General features: G+C 30.9%; 2 protein-coding genes across 8 annotated transcripts; both read right to left on the reverse strand.

The window, feature by feature from the left end:
* Window positions 1-85: 85 nt before the first annotated feature.
* LOC126871413 (WD repeat and FYVE domain-containing protein 3) lies at window positions 86-17,962 on the reverse strand. Of its 2 annotated transcripts, none has more exons than XM_050630193.1 (45): window positions 17,828-17,962; window positions 16,478-16,714; window positions 16,145-16,390; window positions 15,909-16,067; window positions 15,645-15,837; window positions 15,362-15,548; window positions 15,064-15,245; window positions 14,607-14,958; window positions 14,404-14,525; window positions 14,023-14,306; window positions 13,684-13,950; window positions 13,279-13,569; window positions 12,827-13,200; window positions 12,454-12,743; window positions 12,144-12,359; window positions 11,638-12,039; window positions 11,428-11,564; window positions 11,172-11,355; window positions 10,813-11,084; window positions 10,504-10,733; window positions 10,271-10,438; window positions 9,987-10,195; window positions 9,721-9,908; window positions 9,485-9,633; window positions 9,206-9,404; window positions 8,777-9,137; window positions 8,488-8,692; window positions 7,992-8,412; window positions 7,709-7,918; window positions 7,451-7,639; window positions 7,076-7,369; window positions 6,755-6,990; window positions 6,407-6,662; window positions 6,123-6,334; window positions 5,926-6,058; window positions 5,689-5,842; window positions 5,381-5,615; window positions 5,070-5,293; window positions 4,746-4,999; window positions 4,454-4,681; window positions 4,177-4,368; window positions 3,683-4,098; window positions 3,340-3,594; window positions 3,065-3,262; window positions 86-2,929 (listed from the first exon to the last, which is right to left on the reverse strand). In XM_050630193.1, the coding sequence occupies exons 2-45, from the start codon at window positions 16,700-16,702 to the stop codon at window positions 2,815-2,817; spliced, it is 10,314 nt and encodes a 3,437-aa protein (XP_050486150.1). In that variant the 5' UTR covers window positions 16,703-16,714; window positions 17,828-17,962; the 3' UTR covers window positions 86-2,814. The 2 variants fall into 2 exon arrangements, with proteins under 2 accessions (XP_050486150.1, XP_050486149.1); XM_050630192.1 differs by lacking the exon at window positions 17,828-17,962 and adding an exon at window positions 16,810-16,833.
* Window positions 17,963-18,205: 243 nt separating this feature from the next.
* On the reverse strand, window positions 18,206-22,357 carry LOC126871486 (poly(ADP-ribose) glycohydrolase-like). 6 transcript variants are annotated; one of them, XM_050630381.1, is made up of 11 exons: window positions 21,912-22,050; window positions 21,416-21,525; window positions 21,107-21,267; window positions 20,919-21,035; window positions 20,680-20,838; window positions 20,347-20,600; window positions 20,096-20,196; window positions 19,857-20,016; window positions 19,468-19,786; window positions 19,147-19,381; window positions 18,206-19,065 (listed from the first exon to the last, which is right to left on the reverse strand). In XM_050630381.1, the coding sequence occupies exons 2-11, from the start codon at window positions 21,513-21,515 to the stop codon at window positions 18,338-18,340; spliced, it is 2,334 nt and encodes a 777-aa protein (XP_050486338.1). In that variant the 5' UTR covers window positions 21,516-21,525; window positions 21,912-22,050; the 3' UTR covers window positions 18,206-18,337. The 6 variants fall into 6 exon arrangements, with proteins under 6 accessions (XP_050486338.1, XP_050486337.1, XP_050486339.1 ...); XM_050630380.1 differs by having other exon boundaries at window positions 21,614-22,041; XM_050630382.1 differs by lacking the exons at window positions 21,416-21,525; window positions 21,912-22,050 and adding an exon at window positions 22,192-22,357.
* Between the last annotated feature and the right edge of the window lie 600 nt (window positions 22,358-22,957).

Genomic DNA, 22,957 nt, shown 5'->3' on the forward strand with positions numbered 1-22,957 from the left:
TAAAAATGAAATTATAAGAGCAAATTGTATTGTATAATTGTATTGTAAGATAAAATCATTGTACATACATAAGAAAAAAGCAATATTGCCGAAAGTTATGAAATTAATTTTATTTTCGTATTACATAGCGATAATCAAATTTAACCGATAATATGTTTCGATACTCTAATATGTGATTACATATAAGTATAATGCTTAACTTCTCTTTTTTAGATATGATGTAGAGTATAAACAGCATAAGTTCGAGTACATTTCGAAATAGAACGTAGTTCTGATATCTTGTAATAAAATACACAAACACCAACAAATATGATTAAATATAATACTGCTCCAAATATAAAATAAAATTTCGTATAACCGAAGCAAACTTAAGAGGCACCCAATATGTGTGTGACTAGAAATTATACTTATTTTTCTACATGATGAAGTAATCACTTATTTCAATTGTACATAATTATATAGATTGTAATCCTCTTGATAAAATAATACATTTTTCAATAATAAGATTCATCCTGCTCTTAATTTTAGTTCACTGGATATCACTTGTAGTTATTTTAAAGATAAATAACAGTAAAAAATTTCAAAATTAATATCTACAACTGTTAATTAGAATTAATTGTAAGCATTCCAATTCCATTGTAAAACTAAGTATAAGTTTTGTTTTTTGTATATATAAGTAGGAGTACAAAAGTAAAGATAGTTGGCAATGTTTTATTAGAACTGGCATGTAATAATGACACACAGATATTATTTCTGTAAGATACGTAATAACTCTTTTTATGCGGCGCATAGTTAAGAGATTCAAATATTGGAATTCATTCACACCATTCCCAGCATTATCTACTTTTAACCTTTATATCAAAAGCATTCTTTTTGAAAGAATACTCATTAACATTGTGCTCACATTGCATTTGACTAGTAACAATAGTACTTTACTAGTACCACCTTGAAACAATATTTCGCGATATTTAAGCTGCGTTTATCTCATTCTCAGTTTTTAATTGCCACACTATTTCTTATTCTTGTTCTTTATAAAATTTGTGCCTTTAGAAAAATGGAAGTGTATCGATAGAATACAAATGGTAGAATTCGTTATCCATATAGGGAGACAATTTCCTTTCCTAATACCGCGATCATTGTATTTATACAAATCTTTATATGTTTCGTCGGTATTCATTGATTCTTCTTAACTGTTAGACAAACTTAATTTTCCCAAGAATATGTTGCATTTGCAATACTTCATCATTTTTAAAACTCTACAAAACACTTACCCAAGAACATGTTTTTAATTTATCTCCCTCTTTACTATTAATTTTACAGATGCATTCATGATCAATTTGTGAACAAACGAGCGTATTCCACATTTATGACATTGCTTACAATATTACTGCTGGTTTTAGAGTCTATGGTTTCATAACCATCTTACAGTTAATAACACTTTAACGTAATTAAGGTATTGTCTATTATAAATTTACGAGTTTTATATCGATAGAGGCAGCGATCACAAAGGGTGCACTGCAATTGCGTATTTTTCCTTTTTTTTCTTGTAATACATATATTCTTGAATTTTGAGATTATTAGTATTTTCAGTTCTATAGAATGGAAAAATAAAAGACTTGTCTATCATGATACAGTAATAAATTATATACCACTGATAATTTTTAGAATAAATTACACCGCGTATTATTACTGCATTATGTACATGATGGTATTATAAAAAAGAAAATAAAAGCATTTTATTAAGCAATAATTATACGTAAAACATAATGTAAACAAGAACAGTACAAATAGGCGGTATAAATATATTTTTTTGGTTAATTTAATAATATTAAATCTAATATTTTTCCATTAACAGTATTGACATCTGGTATTAATTTTTATCATAATTTAAAATAAATATTAACAATAATTATTTAATACATTCAAATATGAGAAACGATATAAGCGTTATGACAGAGAAATGAATCGCATAAATAGCATAATATATATTTTATATATTATTATTCTTATTATTATTAGTAATAATTACTCAAGAAATTTATTAATTATAGCTTCATTAAATTAAAATAGGAAAGAAAAAAATCACAGACTACGCATATTAAACAAGTGCTGCTATACATGATTTCGTATATATGTCTGTATATAAAGTCTCCTTTTGCTGTTAAGAAGTAAGTGCAACATATAAATCAAGTATACAATACAGAATGTAACTGTACACATTGTTCTTCGGCATATAAAATACAAATACACATGATGTAGAAAAATATTAGAAATGATTAAGAGTCGAACATTAAAAACGAAAAATATGTTCGTGTTTTATAATATGTGCTTTACATATTAGAGATTTAAATGTCATGTCAGTTTTCAAATAATGTTTTTTAAAATTCTTCCAGTACAAACCTGTCGATAATGTGAAACAGGCCGATCACTATTAGGAAATAGCTTAATTCATTAAAATAGTAAAAATATACAAGCAATATTATAAAATCGACAGGAGTGTATTGTAATATTAAGTTTATTTCATGGAGAAAAAGAGAAATGAAATGATCTCAATTCGCAATATGAAAGATTGTTGAAACCAAAATTGATTATACGAAAAATGCAGCGATCAATTTTTCTGTCTCTCTAGTAAAATAATCTTTTAAAACAATGTATCGTACAAAATATGAAAAAGTAAGGAAATGCACGCCTCGTTTCTCTTGTAAAAAAATTCGAATAAAAACATAAAAGGGTACGTTGCTATGTACATACATTCTCGCTGTACCCATTCTGAAACCAATAATTTATACGAAACCATACAATACATTACTATATTTAAATGCTGCTTTCAGCAGAATGCTGAGATCGTAATGACGAATAACAACCTTGACAAACTCTAACGGGCTTTAAAATCCCGAGTCTCGATATTTTCGACTCGAATCGGCTGCATCTGTATATAAAGTATAAAAATATTAACAAAATACTTATGTCAATAAGTATAGTAAAGTACAGTAAATATAGAAAAAGAATGCAGGTTGTAAATTTGTAATTTACTTAAATAATTTATAGTATCATAGTAACTTACTTTGAACAAAATACTTGTCCACAATTACGACAATGATGTCTCCTTTCATAAAGATTAAATCTAACTCCACAACCAACGCATGAATCTGCTCCTTCATCCTTAAGCCAATGATCGGCCACCGTACGTCCCGGTTGTTCACATACGCTCCATGAAAAGACTCTTCCCCTTGTATCTCCAACGTACACTGTCCTATGGTCTCTGTGATTTAATTAAATACTTAATTTTTTAATATTTTATATATTTTTCAAATAAAAAATAAGTTATAAATATTTTACCTTGATACTGCGAGGGCCGTTATAGATGCTGGTTCCGCATTATCCTTGCGATCATATGCAGTATGCATCGTTAATTTACTTCTAAATACTAATTGCCGTTGCCATTTAAAACCGTCCCTTAAGATATTTTGTGGATTAATTTTTTTAGGTTTTGTATCAGCTTCAGTAACCATGACGAAACTATCTGTTAAACTAGTATCACTTTTACTAGCTCGTAGAGCTCCTTCAGAATCTCCAGGATTATTAGATGACTCGCTATGAATTAATTTGATCGATAGTATTATAGTAAAAACCGAATAAATGAAAATATTTGTTCTAAAGAACAGAAGCTGTATTTAAGTACCTTGTTTGAGTACCCTCGCTATCTGCACGTCCACCACCTTCACTTTTACGAAACATTGGATTTCCACGACTCTTTCTACGAAGCACAATAGTAGGAGTATTATTCTGCGGCGATGGTTTATTACTGGAACCATTACTTGATTCGTTATCCGAGCATTCTTCTTTCTCTTCATGCAATCTTGATGCTTCTTTAGCATTTTCGGCTTCTGAAAGACTACTTTCTGAACCACTTTTTGCGAGCAAACTTGATCCTTCGGCAGAAATGCTCATCTGTTTAACTAATTCATGCACTCGTTTTTTCGCATTTTCATTTTGACTTTCATTTTTATTTGACTTCATATGTTTTTCTTTGGTAGCAGTAATTTCCTCTAGCTTCTCTTCTTCTGCAGGCACTTGTACATAATCCATCGACCACATCTACAAAAATATGATATTTTTTTATTTATGTACAATACTATAGAATTTAAATATTTTAATAAATGGCGTTATTTTTACGCGTGCTACGCCATCAGTCGATCCAGTCATAATAACATTCTGTGAATCCCATTCGTGAGTTTGACTGAAAGCAACGCATAAAATTTGCTGCATTCTGTCAGCACGACCAACACATGTATTAACACTAGCAAGTTCTTCGCCATTAATGCTCCACACATGTAACCAAGTAGCTGCACAAGTAGCTATGTCGCCCTATAAAAAATCATGTTACGCCTATGTGATATAAATCTATATTTTGCTCTTGTTAATTATACTTTATAGAATATATTAAACGTACTGTCAGTTCGTTTATAGCTACCGCTGCTACCGGTCCTGCATGTCCGCGAAGTTGACGAACAAATAAGCAACGAGACAAATCCCATATAATTGCAGTACCATCTCGAGATCCTGATACAATTACATTATATGCTGGACTAGACGATAAGCATGTAACAGCATCCGTGTGACCATACAAACATTGTTTAATAGAAAGTTGCCTTTTAGTATATTCCCAAACTGTCACAACCTATTAAAACAGTTCTGTTTCAAAGAATTGCTGAAACAAAAACTAAATTCAAGCAATAACTTACAGAACTTGTGCCAGCAGTTACTATTAATTTGGAAGACGGACAAACGCAAGCAACTATTTCACCACCACTTTGTATCATAGCTTCACAAACGAATATTGCTTTGTCACTGTCATAGTTCCCTATTCTGAGAGAATGATCTGCAAAACCCCATGCTACATACTTGTTATATGTTGGAGGAATAAGCGTCTTATTTTGTTCCACAGCTAACACTGCTTTATCAACATGAAGTATTTGTCCAACTGGACCTTTTAATTCTAAAAACGTAAATTACTAATTATGATTCACAATGATTCAATAACTAGATCTTTATATAATTATATAAACCTTTGATAGGTTGAAGTGACGGCTTTAAATTATCAAGATTATGAAAGAATAACTTGTCAGATGTAGTAATGCTTAAGCCAGGAGTAATAGGTCCTGGATCAATAACACTAGTTCTTTGGGTCATTTTTTTAGCTGGATGCGGTTTTTTAAACAACTGTTTTGGTATTTGGCCAAAATTATTAATAAATCCAATAGTGGCATTCTTCTTTAAAGGATCATCAATACTAGAAGAATACAATAGGAATTATAAAAGTCAAACCATAAAATATAATTGGGAAAAGTACTGCAAAATAAGTACTACAAAATCTTACTTGTAAATATCAACATTGCCTTCATAGAATAAATGATGAAATACATTAACAGCTTCAACCGCAGCAGGGCCGTTTTGTTTACAACCAAATATTAAGTCGATCCATTGATGAAGATGTTGTGATACATAATCACATTCTAGAGCGAGTCTATGCACGCGTATAAATTCTCGAGGATCCTGTTTTGCCCATGGTGGTAATACAATATCTCCCAATTGTACACCACTCTGTTTAGAACCTACAAATAATATATGGTGCTAATGTTTACAGTTCTATTAATAACATGTTCATGTCTGGCTTGTAATACTTACCTAAATCAAAATGATTTGAATTAACTAGAAATTCTGGAAGATAAAAAAATTCTGGTATAAGTTCTTTTACATCAGCCATATTATGTTTAGATGCTGAAAGCCATGCTTCCTTTATACTATTAAACATTCTATCGGCCAAATCGAAATGTCCACCCTAGAAATTTCATAATTCATGTATTACAGTAGTAATTAATTTCATGCTATAAATTAGACCTTTTTATTTTAATTAGTATAGACCTGTAATCGAAGAAAATGTTGTGTAAATGGTTCCATCCTCACTAGATACGAACAAACTATCATTGCAGAGGAATAATGAGTCCCATAATGATAAGGAGGTGTTTCTCCATGTGGATCATCCCATTCTTTATATCTGATTTAAATGTGAATTAACAGTTAAATTATTTTTCTTATATTAATTCATTTAGTTACATTACCTCTTTTTAAACTGTAATAACCGTTCTGGGCTCTGTGCACCCATAGGTTTACTAAAATCTCTAAATGTTGCAGGATCAGTGAGATCCAATTCTTCACTATCATAATCGGCCAAGATCCAGGGAAATATCGGATATTGCATTAAATCGTTATAGCTACGACCAGCTAAAGTATTAAGATGCATCAAATACTGGAAGTTGGATATTTCGCCTCTCTATAAAATAAATATTTCCATAAATAACTATAATATGAACAATATAAATTTAATACCACTTAAAATACTAACCACCCATCGTTGCGTAACAGAAGTTTCACCTATTAGATTCGAAAGTAAACCTGTAGCTTGTTCTACATTTGCTGTTCTCTTTTGACCAGCAACTGATTGTTGCGCGCTGTCAGCAATCGCTGTTGCAAATGTCATAAATCTTTGGTAAACTTTGTTTCTTACTTTACGAGGAAATGCTAATAAATAATTTCTACCATCTCCGCTAAATACTTCTAATGCCATTGGTTGTAACAAATACCTTCTTTTATGTACTTCCCTACAGGAAAACATGCAAAACGGGGTCACTGTTGTTGACGTGTCAAAATTAGATACAATAATCTAGTTTCACGTTGTATACAAATTTATTACCTGATATCCTCATAATTAAATTTTGAACATTGCCTCATAGCTCTGGATCTTCTCGGAGATCCCGGCGATGGCAAAATTGGCTCATAAGCTTCGGGTAAACTTTCGATATCTCTTATTTCTCTAGACTTTAACAGTGTGAATCCATCAACTACATAAAAATGTTCTTTTCCAAACAACAACAAACCTTCAGTTGTATCTAAACCTTGAATCCTAGCACACCTGAACATGTGACTTATCTGAAAATATAAAAAGCGCATAAATACTGCATATATTGATTATTACTTATTTATTTATATTTGTAGCAAAAGGAAAAAGACAAACTTTTTCATGTTCCTCTAATAGTCGTATCAAAGTTTGATTGTCTGGAACAGTCTGATTATTTTCTTCTTCTTGTTCATTATCCTCTGGTGCTTCATCAGGTTCACTAGCATGACGTTCTAATGTACATGGTACCATAGGAGGTTCACTTTCCGTAGAGGCGTCGTTAACATTTAACGGTGTATCATCAATAACAGGATCGCGTTCACGTTCAAACATACCAGATGAATTACCAAGTTGCTTTAAATAGTATTCTTTACTATCAGTGCTTGTCGCAACTTTGTACTTCAATTGTTTCTATAAAAATCAAAATAAGTAAATTACTTTTTATCATTAATTAATATTCCTCTTCTTCTTTTAATAGTGGAGCTAGCTTACATTATCAGGATGCTCTAATTCAGGTCGATAAGGATAATGTATATAAAAAAGTTCATTTTTCATCATCTTCTTTCTCATTCTGCATGGGCCCTCGGTCATATCTAACATCCACTTGTCAAGCCTAGTAGGAGTTGGCGGTCCCCACAGACCGCGTTCTCTTGTTAATTCAGTCTCGGTTTGTAACCACTCCTGTATAATGCAAAATTATTAATACAATTATTGACATTTCTTTTTCTTCTTTTTTAATGATCTCCTTACTTGATATACATATCGCTGAGTATGTTGATTAGTTTGTATATATTGCAAACGTTTCGCTGCAGCAAGTTCGCGAACTAATGCAATATGTTGCTCTGTCCATTGTGCAACAGTGTTCTGATGTAATCTCAATCTTACGCGTACAGATTCTTCTTTCCGAACTTTTGTTCTACTTGCTAGTCTTGTTAAACCTCCTGTTACTTTTTGGATTTTCTAAACACAATATGATTTTCTATACATTCTATTTTATATAAATTATTACTAGGATCTGTAAACGAATATTTACCGATTGTATTTGATTATGAAGTTCCCAAGGAACTCTATAAGAAGCTTTTCTTTCCATAACAACATAATTCAACCAAAGCTTAGTTGCAGCTTCATGTACTTGATCTCTCACTACCGATAATTCGGGAGCACGTTCGTTACCTATAGGTGCTGGAAGAGTAATTTTAAAAACTTCTTCTATAGCAGGCTTTTTACATACATATAACTCTTCCCAAACTCTTGTAGCTGCAACAGCCATCAGATTATGACCTTGATGAGATGTTAATCTATCATCACTGGCTTCAACTTGTGGATTAACGTGCCATGTTGTTTTCGTATTCGTATCAAGCATAATCTTTATATCAGCTGTCAGTTGCAATAAACAATAAGTCAAACAACCAATAAATTCTAATTCATGATTACCAGCGCCGAAAACTAACAATCTATAAAAAATATATTTAAATTAGATTTCATTTACAATTTGCAAAAAATTTTATTTCAAAAAACATTAACCTCACCTGTGGGTGGTAAGTTTATGCAAGGCTTCTAACACAGCCATTTGATCGGCTATAGAATCCGTTGCTCGTGACAATAAAAATAAAATTGTTCTGTTTAAACAGTGATGAAGTCCTTCCATACTAACGACACCTGGTCGTCTTTTTGCTTGTCCAATTAATTTTACAATAAAATCAAACACTTCATGTGGGTCTTTCGTCAAAGCACCTGTATATTATCAAATAATCGATTCGAAATGATAAATATTTGATTATGCAATTGGCTATAAAAAGTGAAAATTTGGAAATTTACCTTGCCACAATTTGTCAACTATTCTGGCTGCAACGTAACACACATTACTTGTTATATTATTAACTGATCCACCAGGAACGACAGGTAATGCTGCTTGTTCTCCAATTAGAACGTCTGCAGCTAACAGATGCTCCATTAAAATAGATAGAATTTCTGTTTGATAACGTGTCTGTTGCCCTGTAGATGCATGTTCTGGCCATGCTTCTAAAACTAAATCAATTGCTGGTGGAGATTTTGCACTAACAGGCAGAGAAAGGGAATCTACTACAATAACTCTCATGAAATCCATAACAAATTTCTTTGCTGGATGATTTGTTAAGCCAACATCCTTTGATGGAGATCTTACTAACACTGGTTCTTGCTAAAATAAAATTTTATTGTAAATTTTCTTTCTTATTAAAAAGATTATCATTAATCTTTAAATTTCACCTCATCTGCTGGAGTACTAGCCCCACTACTATCTTGACTAGAGCTTGCAGGTTTTGGAAACAAAGTACCAGCTAATGCACCCAATACTTCCGCAGACATAAATACTTGCATAAAATCAGTGAAATTATGGTAAAGGAAAAAAAGGAACTGTATTATTGTCACTGGATAATCGCTTAACCAATCAGGCAAAGATTCAGGGCTATTAAATAAAAATTATACATGTTAATATATTATAAAGTAATTAATTGAAAAAGAGATAAATTTCAATTATAAACTTACTTGATTGAATAATTATTCAACATTGTTCGTACCATTGCTAATAAAGTTACCACAGCCTCAGGACAAAGATTGATTCTACTAGCAAAAGAGGATAGTGTATGATTTGCGGGGACACCAAACAAGAAGTTCCATACATTGTCCAAATCCAGCTGTTATCATAAAACATAAATATTTGTTATATTTACGCTTGATTTAAATACTGTAAGACATAAAATAGTTTGCAAATGTTACTGAACTTTTAAAATAACTTTGGAATCAGTAGGCAATAATTTTACGGGTTGTCCCATCATGAGAGCAATAAAAAGAAAATACAATTCTGGGACAAGATCTACATGCTGCGGTAATAACCATCCTAAATGTTGAAATCCTGGTACATGAAGGCCAGATGGTTTAGTTTCACCACCAGTTATTTGCTGATGACAACCTAGAAATATAGAAATAAGATATAATATAAAAGTATGAAATACAACTATTTAAAGCTTAATAACTTTTTTACACATACCAAGTGCTAATACCATTTTATTATGGTCTGTATGGCGTAACCAACCACCATTACTAGTTCCTTCTTTAAATTTTTGTAATATTGATTGTACAGAACAAATGGCTACTAAAATTCGTAACCCCCATATTACGGTGGTACTATGAAGGCTAGATTGAAGAAATAGTAATATCCAATCTAAACCTAATACTTTAGCTAATTCCTCACACATACTACAACACATTATTAAGTTAATACAGAAACTATAGTGAGTTTGTTTACATATCTACTTTCTTCATTTCACTTACTTTACATTCACTTTGGGGCCATTAAATAACAGAGAGTGTAAAAGCTGCAAACAACGATTTCGTAAGAGTATGTGTTCCCCTTCTCCTTCTTTATTTCCTTCGCTTTCTCGAAGAATTAAATGCTTTTCCGAACTTTGAGGTAATGTAGCAACAATAAATTGCCCAAACCTATAAAAGATATTATTGATATACACATACAATATAATTATATTTTTTAGAGTATGTTAAATTACCAAAGTAAATCAGCTTGTCTTGGTTGACTTAATAGAATACTTAGTAATGCAAGCAAAATTTGTCTCGTACTACTTTGTTTTACATCACTTAAAATATGCAGCAATTTGTGTACTAATTGCAAATCTCTCATTAAACGTAAATTTGTTCTTTTCTCACTTGATTCTGCTATTAATTCATATAAATGTTCTAGAAGTGATCTTAAAAGTTCACCAGGTGCTTCATGCCAAATCTAAAAGTATAATGTTTCATATCTTCATAATGTTTGTTCTGAGGATAAATTATCTATCAACAATAAAAAGAAATCGTACTTGCAAATCGCATAGAAGATCTTGAAATGCCATAACATTAGGTATTGCACTAGTTTCTCTACCACTGTCTACTGTACCAACAAGACTGAATGTAAGATGTAAAATATGACTATTTAAAAGAGGACATTTTCTTCTTAGTAACATTGCTAATGTTTGATATCCCCTTCTGCGATCCATTTCTTGTTGGGCAACTTGGTTGGATCTCACAACACACACTAAAGCTTTAACAGCAGCGTATAAGGATTCTACATCTTGGGCCATAGCTATTAAACCTGTTAAAACGAATGATTATCTTTTAAATTTTTGTTTAAATAAATACTTAAATATATTTTAAAATACAGATTGGTAAAAAGTTTTACCTAACAACACTGAACATCCTCCTACATTATCAATCATTGTAGCTACAGGTCGAGGGCTAAAGACTCGAACACCGAGATATCCAACGACTACACCACCAAGTGCTCGTGCTGGTCCACTTAGATGTCCTGCTGAATTATGAAGAACTCTAATAGGAGTGGCATTTTCGTGCGATGACATACCAAGCTGTCAAATAATAACAATATTTAATTAATACATACAGAAGATATGTTTATAAATGGAAATGGCTGTATATACCTGTTTAGCAATTGATTTGTTATCAGTCCGACTATAAACTTTCCTAATTTTAGCTAATGTTAATTGGGACATTGCTTTAGCATTTAATCCAAATACAACTTTTTCTTCTGCAACAAGAGGCATTAAAGGTTCTTGTCCTGTATAAAAAATTAAGTTTTTTTAATTAAATAAAAATAAATGTATGGACTTGTATAAAATTTATATTAATACCTGACAGTTGTGGAGCTTGCAAACTTCCCATATAATGTGGGCCTAATTTAAATAATGTTGTTATGTTTTGAGAATTAAATACTTCTTCTATTAAGTGACATGGTCCTTGTTTCCATGTTAGTCTAGAATACCGTCGCCAACAAGGTGGTGTACCTATATACCCATATACTGGAGATGCTACTGTCAAATTTGCTGCTCCTCCTCCAGGAACTTGTGTAATATAATGAAGCTTTTGACTATGAATATGTTGACCATCCAAGTATAACGAGAAACTTGAATTTTTTAAAACAGCACGATTTAGTACAATAGCTATATGATGCCATTGACCTTCATGAAGCAAGTCTGGACACCAGACTCTTGCACCACATTCACCAGTTCCTTCTGGCTCCCATTCACTTACATCTGAAATTTTTATTTAATTTGTAGATAAGGTTTATGTTGTAGAAAAGATTAGGAGTAAGTAAGAATAAGGACTTAAAGAGAAATAAAAGATTAATAAAACTTACTTTGCGGTAACGGTGTTTCTTGTGTAGATACGATAATAGCTTTGTCTCTTGCACTAAGCACTGCAGTTAAACAAATCAAATCCCTTGTTGATTGTGGAATACGAACTAATGTTAGCAGTCGCACACAGTGAGGGTCAGTTCTAGGATCACTAAATTTGTCAACACATATCCATGTGCTATAGGTCAGACCAGTTTGTGGAGGAAATAACCTATCACCTAAAAAATTAACATCGGATGCAAACGCAAATCTTTTATAAATGAAGAATATGTATTCTTTAATACTTACATCTTAAAGATATTTAAGACTTACCAGAACCAATCCCACCAAGTACGCTACTATCAGCAGCTACCACTGTAGGTGGAGTTGTACTTTGTGGTGCAACACTAGGTAAATATAGACATGCAAATCCTTCAGCACTCATATCCAGTTCTACGAAAGGCGGTAAAGTACAAGAACCGTGTGCTCGAAAATCCTTTGGTGTTGTCATGGATACTAAAGTTTTAATACGCGTCAATGGCACGGGTCCGCCTCGAGGTTTATTTAGTTCAATATCATCGAGTGAAATACAGCATAATGGATCACCCAAACGCAAAAATTCCCTTTAATTACAAAAATTTTATATGGTGCATATACAAATATTACTTTTGATTAGTATTTCTCTAAACTTTCTTTTGCATCTTACCTTAAATCACGTGGTTCTAAGGATTGCGCTGCGAGTCTTTCTATAATATATTGTAATGGTTGATGTAAAGGATGTGTTTCATCTTGCAAAGCTATTCTACCTATAGATAACAATTCACCCGCCATTCCAGCATCACACATTATTTGTTGGTTTCTTTCGGATCGCACTAAACTTTTAATAATTTCTGCGACATATAATTGTAAAGCTAAAGCCATTTGTGGATTGGATGGTTCTGAGATTGATGGAAGTAAATATAACATTCCAACAACTATGCCAGGATGAACTACAATTGGTTCAGGAGTAGGTGGACTCAGATTTAAAGAATTTATACCACTTTTCTTTCCGCTTCCCGGTGAATCGAAAGATCTTTGTTGCTAAAAATAATATAATATTTAGTTTAGTAATTTAATAACATTCATTATTATGTACTATAAATCAAATTTAAGAACCACCTCAACGCTATTTTGTTTATGATTTGGCGATCTCATTCCTAGACCTGCCAAATTTGGCTTATCAAAAGAGTCAAGTGCTACATCATACAGAAGTCGTAGTAATAAGCATGCATATGATAATGTCTTTGGTATAACATCTGAGAACACGGGTTCTAATACGCTTCCAGTAAATAGTGCTGATAACATATTATGATAATTCGTAGTTGGTATTATATCTATTTCAGTAAGCTTCGTCTGTGTTGAGAAACATCCAAGAAGTCGCAAAGTGTCACACAAACTTGATTGGCATATCTGTAAATCAAATATTATATAAATATTTGTATAAACACCTATTATTGTATAATTATGTTATTTACAATCGTTCTCTCTTTTTTACTCTGTAAATATTAATAAATAAATATTTACTTCATGGTGGAAAAATTTAGCATTTGCTGGTTCAAATCTCATAGCTGTACTTATAGTGTGAAATACAACGTGTAAAAGAGTCAGTAACTGTGCTTCTTCCTGTGGCGTTCTTTTTATTATGTCGTTACAAGGTTCTGTACTCTCTGATCTTTGTATGCCTAATTGGCCTTCTAAAGACACTAAGACGGACATTACATACACAAAACCTCCCACTTTTCGAAAGACAGTCCTAGTTCGATGAGATTCTCGCAAACAAGCCAATAGAGACTAAAAAAATTCGAATACTTTATAGTAATGTTAAAAAATTTAAAGATTAATAGTGATATCAAATACACCAACTTTTAATATATGTGTTTTTAAGACTAAGGCATTAGAAGGTGCTGAATGCATAACACCTAGTAATGTAGCCATGTCATCGTCTCCTCCTGCACTAAGTATTAATTCTCTAACAATACCAAGTGCTTGATATCGACAATCCATATAGGGCACGAGATTATGAGCACAACGTGCCCCACCGCATTCCCTAAACACATTAGCATTCTGAACATTGCTTGCTAATAATGTTGTCAAGGCTTCCATTACTAAGGCACCCAATCGCTCATCTTCTTGGCAGATTTGATATTCTAAAAAACAACAGTCTTTGTTTATTTGATTTATATATATGCATATTAAATAAAACATGTTATTTGAAAATGAAAAAAGGTATGAAAATATTAATACCTAATCCTTGATCTTGTGCAGCTTGTTTATCTTTGAGTAGAGTTGCATAACGATGAAGACATGTAACAAAGACTTCTAACATACCCACTTCTCTGTATACATCTTTAAATATATTATTATGTCTGAAAAGGTACGTTTTCCGGAATCAATATAAAGTATGTATAGTCGAATAAGTTGTATAATTAAAAAACACTGCTTATTACCTGAGTATATTAAGGAGTGTTTCCATGCATAATATACTGCAACTGGTTGAATTATTTGTTTTGAGTAGTATAGACAGAGATATAAGTTCCTTACAAGGCACAAAATTAAGTTGAAATACTATAAATTCTAGTAGTTGAAAAAGCTTCTCTTGTATTTCTCGATTTTTTAGGTGAATTTTTTCTGCAAATTGGGATAATGTGTTTTGCCCTTCAAGTATAAAATAATTGGCATTGTCACTATGATATACACTAGATATTGCATCAAGGATTGTACAACATAAGAGTGGTGAATTGGATTTTACAAATACAGACTGTAATACTTGGAATGCTTGAATATTTCTGACGCTTCCTCCTGCAAAAGTTAATTTATTTTTAACTCTAGGTGATATACTTACTTTATTATGCTTTATTAAATAATACTAGGAAAATTTAAAATCATATATTGAAATATTTATACCTCTATTACTCGGTTGAGGTAAAGTAAAACCAAGCATTTGGAACAAAGATCCCATACTAGCTTGACTTGGCTTTAATTCTGTATGGCCACACATTGTTAGAGAAGCCAACATAAGCACTAAATTCCGAATGGCATCTTGTGCCTCTGCTCTACTATCTTGTTCTAATCTTGATGGGGCATGTCTACAGATCATAAATTAATAATGGTATTGTAAATATTAATATCGTTATGATATTAAATACTATACTAATAAGATTAATTTATATAACTAATATTATTACAGTTAGAAAATTCTTACTTTAACAAAAATTCTGATAAAAAGATATATCCTTGACAAGCACGAAAATCGTCTAGAAGTGTTTGAGATACCTCACTAGAATCTTTTAAGAAACAAAATACTGTAACAAACATTTCTACCACTTCCAATGGTGCCAGCTCAGGTACACGTTGCATATTATCAACACATAGTGCTATACATCCTTTATCTACAATTAAAAGCGACAGTATTTCATATTATTTAGCAAATTTGAAAAACATATTTAGTTCATGATTAAATAGATTAAACTTAAACTTATACTTACTATGAATGTAGCTTACTACATTTTGGGTAAGTCCATGTCGAGATAAAGTCATTAATACTTCTGCCGCACTTTTACGCCACATCACATTATAGTGAGGGCACCAACTAGTTATTGCTGAGAATAATAAAGTTAGATCATCTTTGCGTGCAAGTTCTTCTGCGGGATATGGATGGCTACATAATCTCACCAATAACTGTAAATTAACATTCGTTTAATTGCTTAAATAAAAATTAAAAAAATCAAGGGTATATAAGAGATATGTACTTGTACAAATATTTTTTGTAATAATATTCTACGTTGTTTTGAAGTATATTCACTATTTGTATCTGTAATATCAGCCTCGTCGTCAATCATTTCAGGCAAATCAAAAAATAGATACAAACATTTTACCAATGTTGATGGAACAGAAGCAGTAGTCATTGCCTAATAAAATATACATCTATTAACACATACAGCAGTTTACATTAATTAGAATAGTGAAGTATAATTGAAATGTATACCTGTATTACAGAAGTATCACCTGCTGCAAGCAAGTTTAATGCAGATAGTAACATCCAGCCATTGCTTGATTCTTCACTATTCTCAATTTCTAAAAATTGTACAATGGCACAACTTGCAGTTTCAGTACTCTGATTACTTGCCCTACTACTGATTTCAAATACCATTAACTTAGATACTTGTTGTGTAAATGCCAAAATGTCCCAAAATTTTTCACTCATATCTCCTGTTGGACTAGATCCAAATACCTAAATGTCAATTAATCTAAGTTAATAATTTAGCTAGAAAGAAAGAAAATTATTGAACTTTCATTTATGTAATATGTGAATACTGACCTTGCAAAATAATGGCAACATATTATATAATTTATCATTACGTTCAGCATCAGAGAGGAGATGTGGAGGATGGGTATATTCAGAAAAAAGTTTTTTAAGGTGCATAAGACCCAAAGCAGTATGTTGAGGATTTATACTTCCAGTACAATCATCTAAACCACCAGTACTGCTGGAACCCATGCCTCCAACACTAGTACCCCCTCGTAGTTTACGCATTATGTTCATATTTAATACTTGCTAAAAGCACACAAATGACATGTATGAAGACCAGAACATAAAAATTTAATATTAATTTTTTAAAAACTCATATCACTGATATATTTTTTACTTACATCATTCATATTATGGTGAATATTAAATACATTTTTTTAGTACCTTTATACATATATTATATGTTTTATAAAATGGAATCTACATTTTTAACACACTGATAGTATTTTTAACATATAGGAAGGATATATAAATAATATTACAAGGATTTACATAGTCAGCATTCTTTTACATAATAAACATAAGATATTCATGAAATTACAGAAATACAATGTAAATTATTAAACTTGCAGTAGAAAATGCTCCTTTGAAACAATTATTAATGAATTGTGAGATCATAAAATATATATATATATATGCTTATATATGCATACTATTTATAAAGTACATAGTTAAAATTCATTAATTTTTATAGTATTTATGATATTAGTTACATTAATTTTACATAAAAATAAGTAGTTATAATTTTTCAAACTGTTATTATATTGTTATTAATGTTATTATATAAAGCCAACTAATTACAGGAGAATATATGTGCTTGTATAAAAAAATTTTACATATAAAAAACGGTGTAATCGTACTTTGATATAGCAATAATATTAAAAATTATATGATGTTAAGACTCACACAACTAAATGGAATTGAAAACAAATATAGTTCGAAAACAATAAATGAAGCTTTCAATAAAGGGATCAGTAATTTGTAAACGTTGATATGCGGTAGTACAATTTGTTTAAGCACTTATTGTGCTGTTATTCGAAACGTTAACATATCGGAGAACTTATAACATGTGAAAATGGCACATTGTTGTGTAAGACAAAACGAAACACTATTATCCAGTTTATTATACACATGAGTCAATTTTTTCTGCACGTGTCATAATAATTTTTATATTTTCAATCTGTGACACTACTTTTCATCGAACGCTTAGTCCAATATTTACGTCTATCTCCTGTCAAAATGTCAAGTTAGAATGAAGTTACAATGACTCTCCGTAACCGCCCACGGTTCTTACAAATAAAATTCAGACACCGTCCTGTGAATATGCACCGTATTCTTTACTAATTATTTAGTTATTACCTGAAACGCGTCACAAGCCAGAAAATCCTACATTTTCTTTTGGGAAATTGTCCTTTCTGTGAGAGTATTTAATATTTCAGTGGTAGCAGCCATCTTCGACGATATTCGACGATTTCTTCGGTCCACAGCCGACACGATACGTCGATAAGTATCACGTGACTGCTAATAATCACAGATCTATTCACTTTTTGAATCTGTGTTACCTCCTTATGTTCATATACAATAAAATATTATTGTCGTTTACTTTATATTATATTAATTATAATAAAAAATTAATCGCAGAAAAGATATGTGATGTTATATATTTACATCTGAAGGCGTTTACATATGTAGGTTAATTATTAATGAAATGATACAGTAATAATAAAAAGACAATGCTTGCAAAATTAATTAGTTTTTTATTTATTTTCGTTATTACATTATATACAAAGTATGTATGTCTATTTAGAAAGTCATGTGTGAAAATGTAATTGTTTAACAGATCACCTTAATTTATATATTTAAAGATCTTTAACTTGTTGATTGGAAAAAGTCTGAAATTTTTCTTTGTCCAACTTTCTTGGTTGGCGATTCGTGTTTATGTGAAGGTACAGAGATTTCACTTAAAGTTTGAGTTGATTCCTGTATATTATGCGAGTCTGTAGATATCGGTATTGACTGACGACTTTCATCTTTAGTCGATTTACTGCAACCATTATCTAAATATTGTGAAATAAGCTCTTGCTTTGAATCTAATAATTCCAAACCAGATAATCGATGTTCTTGAATTGTTTTAGCTTGCGCGGTATCCTCTAAAAGTCTCCATAAAGATGATTTCTTTTTTTTCTCTGTACTATCCCTATCGTGAATTTGCCCTTCTTTTTTTTTTATATTATCTTTACCCTGAATCTGTTCTTTTTCTACAGTTCTTTTAACATCTACATATTCTTCCTTTAAAATCTCTGTTTTCTTTTTATCTATACCATCTTCATCAACATTTGTTAACCAATCTTGTATTTTTTCTTCTTCTATTTGCGGATACTTCTTAACATCCAAATGAAATAATCTCTTTTCTCCGTTATTAACGCATTTACTTTTTCTAAAAACTTCTTTTGTTGTAGAAATTTTTGTGTGAACATTTTTACTGAAATGTTGAGTAATTGGTTTTATTTTACTTCGATTATATAAAAAACGATAGAAATCTGAATTTCTTGTTGAAGCAAATTCTTGATACTGCACCAATAATGAAAAAATGTGAGCTAAAAATATATAATATAACATTTTTTAAATAATTCTATACATTCCAAATAACTAAAAAATATTCTAATGTAGACCAATACCTATATTTGTTTCATGTTTTACAAAATGCATGTAGATTTCAGCAATGTCATCTCGTAAATTTGTGTCTCCAAAGGTAAAGTAAACCATTGATCGACCTGCTACAGCTGCTGCCATTAACTGCAATAAAACTTTCAGTTTTGGATTTCCACGAAATGCACCGCATCCCCAATTCCCGGTTGCAATAGGTGGCAGGTTGTTTTTACTACCTTCACAACCGACAAATCCAACATATGCCTACAAAAAATAATATTGCTAAATTTTATACAATTAATTGATTAAGAATCAACTATCTAACATAAATATAGACATCGACTTTTAACCTTATTAAGTTCTCTTATTATATTATTTATGTTAAATTGCGCTTCTGAGTGCGTAAAATACAGGGCATCGATCGCAACAATAGATGTTAATCGTCTTCCACTGCTATCTTTAGGTGTTTCATCAACATAGTCTCCCATCCATTTAAAGCTGTTACTATAACCTTTGTATTTACTATATCTTTCAATACCACTGACAATTAATGCTTCAGTATCGTCTAATTCTTCTGTAACAAGCATTGTTACCATCAATTCAGGACAAATTACAAATCTTATCTCTTCTTGTACACATCCTAAACCAAGAACTCCACCACCTACATATCTAGAAGAGTTTTCAATTTTTATAACAAATATCGCTTTAGTTTAATATCGACTACAAAAATATAAGGTACCTATTCGCAAAATCCACTTGCAAAAATCCAGTTCCTTCTGCTTCTATTGTCCCTTTACTTGTAGTATGTAAGGGTAATAGTTTTTGTACTTGTTCATCCCATTTTGGGCAATCAGATTTAGGAATATAACGCCGTTGTATTGTTACCACACCTTCTGGGGCTGCTCTATGGAAAAATTATAATAAATAATGTATTGATTCTTTACTAATACTTCATTAAATAAATCGTAACGTATCCACCTTTAGATGTTACTCTCCGAAAATAATGAAATATACATTTCATCTTCTCCATTACAGATTCACACTTATTCCATTTTTCCTCTTTATATGCTGAAAACAACCTATGTAAATGTATATATTAATATATTAAGTGTATATAACTATTAAATTACGTATAATTAGTTCTGCTAGTACTACTGTTTGGTTAATTACATTTGTATAGTATGATCTACTTTAATCCTATTAAAGGTTATAATCATATAACAAAATACCTATTGAAATTGATGTATGGATATCTTCCATATTCAGATTGCGGATTAGTTGAGTTACGTCTTGGAAATGTACAGAAAAATGCATTAGCTAATAAAGAGGCTATTTGTAACTGGCTAAGACTGATTGTGCCATTAGTGTGACGTTTCAAAAGAGGCACTGAACTAGTTACCAAAACAGGAAGTTGCAAAGCAAGCTGAACCATCTTTGGCATCAAAGTTTCAAAGAAATTATTTGTTTCATCTTCATCAAGTACCTTTAATATGAAATTATTGTATAATGAGAATATATAAAGAGTACATTGTGAAAAAGGTATATAAAATTTAAGGTTTTACCTCAGAAAAAAAATGATGCAGTGCAGTAAAATCCCAACGCTGTGCATATGTGTGATTATAAGAAAGTATTGCATTTTCTAACTGATGAGTCGAAACAAAACTTTGAAGTAATGATTCCTGTATTATTTCCCATCTGTTTCGACAACGTCGAGATCCATTCTGTAATAATAATTATATCATTTAGAAATTGCAGAGTAGAAAATAATACTAGGTTTTACTTGTTGTCATCTCTCACTTACCTCATCTATCGGATACACACTACGTTTTGAATGCGGCATCCTAACATAATCTTGACACCATTTTTCTACTTGATGAGTAGGATATGGTTTTGGCGTTCCACGTGCCGGTAATGGCAACTATTTTAAATAATTTTTAAGTTAAAATTCATATGCATTAATGAAAAATATTTATTCAATTTAACCCATACCGATATTAATACTATATGAGATGGAGAAGGGCAAATAGGTGGTAACTCCTGGCTATCATATACACCTAGACCTTTACGTATCTCATCCATGCTCACACCTTTCCATTCAGGTACATCATCCAAAGGTTCTGGTCCATTAACATCAATAGACATTGAGCTTGCTTTATGAAATGAAATGCAATTGAATAACCAATTTCAAAAAAATATACAAAATATTGTATGTACATATAACATAAATAGTATACACGTAGTTTTAATTTTCCCGGACAACAAATCTTCAAAATTAAATGTGCTCAATTAATATCTTACAATCATCAGAATTTACAGGGTTATTTGTCACGTTATCTATATCATTGAAGATATCCGGAGATAGCGTTTCTTCGTCAAACGAGAATCCAGGATCCGACATAATTCTTGAACTGAGAGAATTACAAATAATATATAGTAATGGTGGAAAATAACAATAAACAATACAGTGAAATGAGATGAAATAAAGTTCTTACGTACAAAAATAAAATGACGATGTTTAAAAGCTACATAACGCGTCTCGAAAATAAAGTAATCTTGAAGTGGCAATAAATTATCACAATACTGACAAATTGTTCGGTAATTCTTTAAAATTTCGTTCCAAGAATGTACGATCATTAAAACCAAAGTTACGCGTATATTGCTTTGGCGCCACAATTCTTCGTGTTGATAAACGTATTGCGGGAAAATTAGACATAACGGTACACAAACAGAAAATTATATATATTAATATCAACTAATGTTTCTATGTATATATATATGTTATATTAAAAGTTACATTTGCACTTCACATCTGAATGTTCTTTACATCTTTATAAAACAATACATAATGTTTCGTAAGTACGTAAATTGCATGAAACATAAAGTGTTATGGTATGAATCGTTCGAATGAATCGATCCATTTAGGGGAAATACATCTAATAGGGGAAAAATATTTACCTCAAATATTCTGAAATTAAATGATCAAAAAAATCGCTTATGTGAAACACAAAATGTTAATTGTTACTTTTATTAGAAATTATATATACTGGTAGAGAATTTGTCAAAGTAGATCGTACATTGTGTATATAATTCCATTATATTGTAGAGTTGTTTGTTATATGTAGCAAGTAGCTACATATAAGTTTTTATATAGTTATGTACAGAATACATTTCTTATATTTTTGTATTAATTAATACAAATAAAAGATATAAATAAATATAATGTTAAACCAATTAAAACATCTAACTTATACTAAAATCATTGACTAAATACAGGATAGACTTGACAATTATATGGCACTTCGTGTGTCACGTTCTGAAATACCGACATTGAAAGAGATCAGAGATTAGTATATCTTACGCCCTCAGTGATTTGCTACGGCAAATATAGGAATTATATTCAACTTAATTGTCAAAAATGTTAAAAATGGATGTAGCATTTTACAAGACATCGAATCATTGACTATGAAATTACAAATTATAAATAACTTATTTTGAGAAATAAAATCATTTACCTTCTCATTTATTTCTTATTATTACACAACATATAATTTATTAGAAAGAATTGGATAGTTTATGTGAAAAGTTTTCAAACTTGTGTTGAAGATTTGAAAATGAATATTGTGGCTGAGTGACGTAATAATCGATAAACGCACCTTATCGATTATATTTTTGGTTTGTCATAATAAAGATGTCACAATAAAATATTATAATAACAATGGGGTAGTATTTTTTGGTATGAAAATGATAGTTTTATCAATTCAAAGCCGATTTCTCAAGCCGTCATTATCTCAAAGCCGATAACTTTGAATTGATGAAGTTTAAAGTATTCACGACTTGAAT

This window comes from Bombus huntii, chromosome 11 (genome assembly GCF_024542735.1).
Source record: "Bombus huntii isolate Logan2020A chromosome 11, iyBomHunt1.1, whole genome shotgun sequence".
Classification (NCBI taxonomy): Eukaryota; Metazoa; Arthropoda; class Insecta; order Hymenoptera; family Apidae; genus Bombus; species Bombus huntii.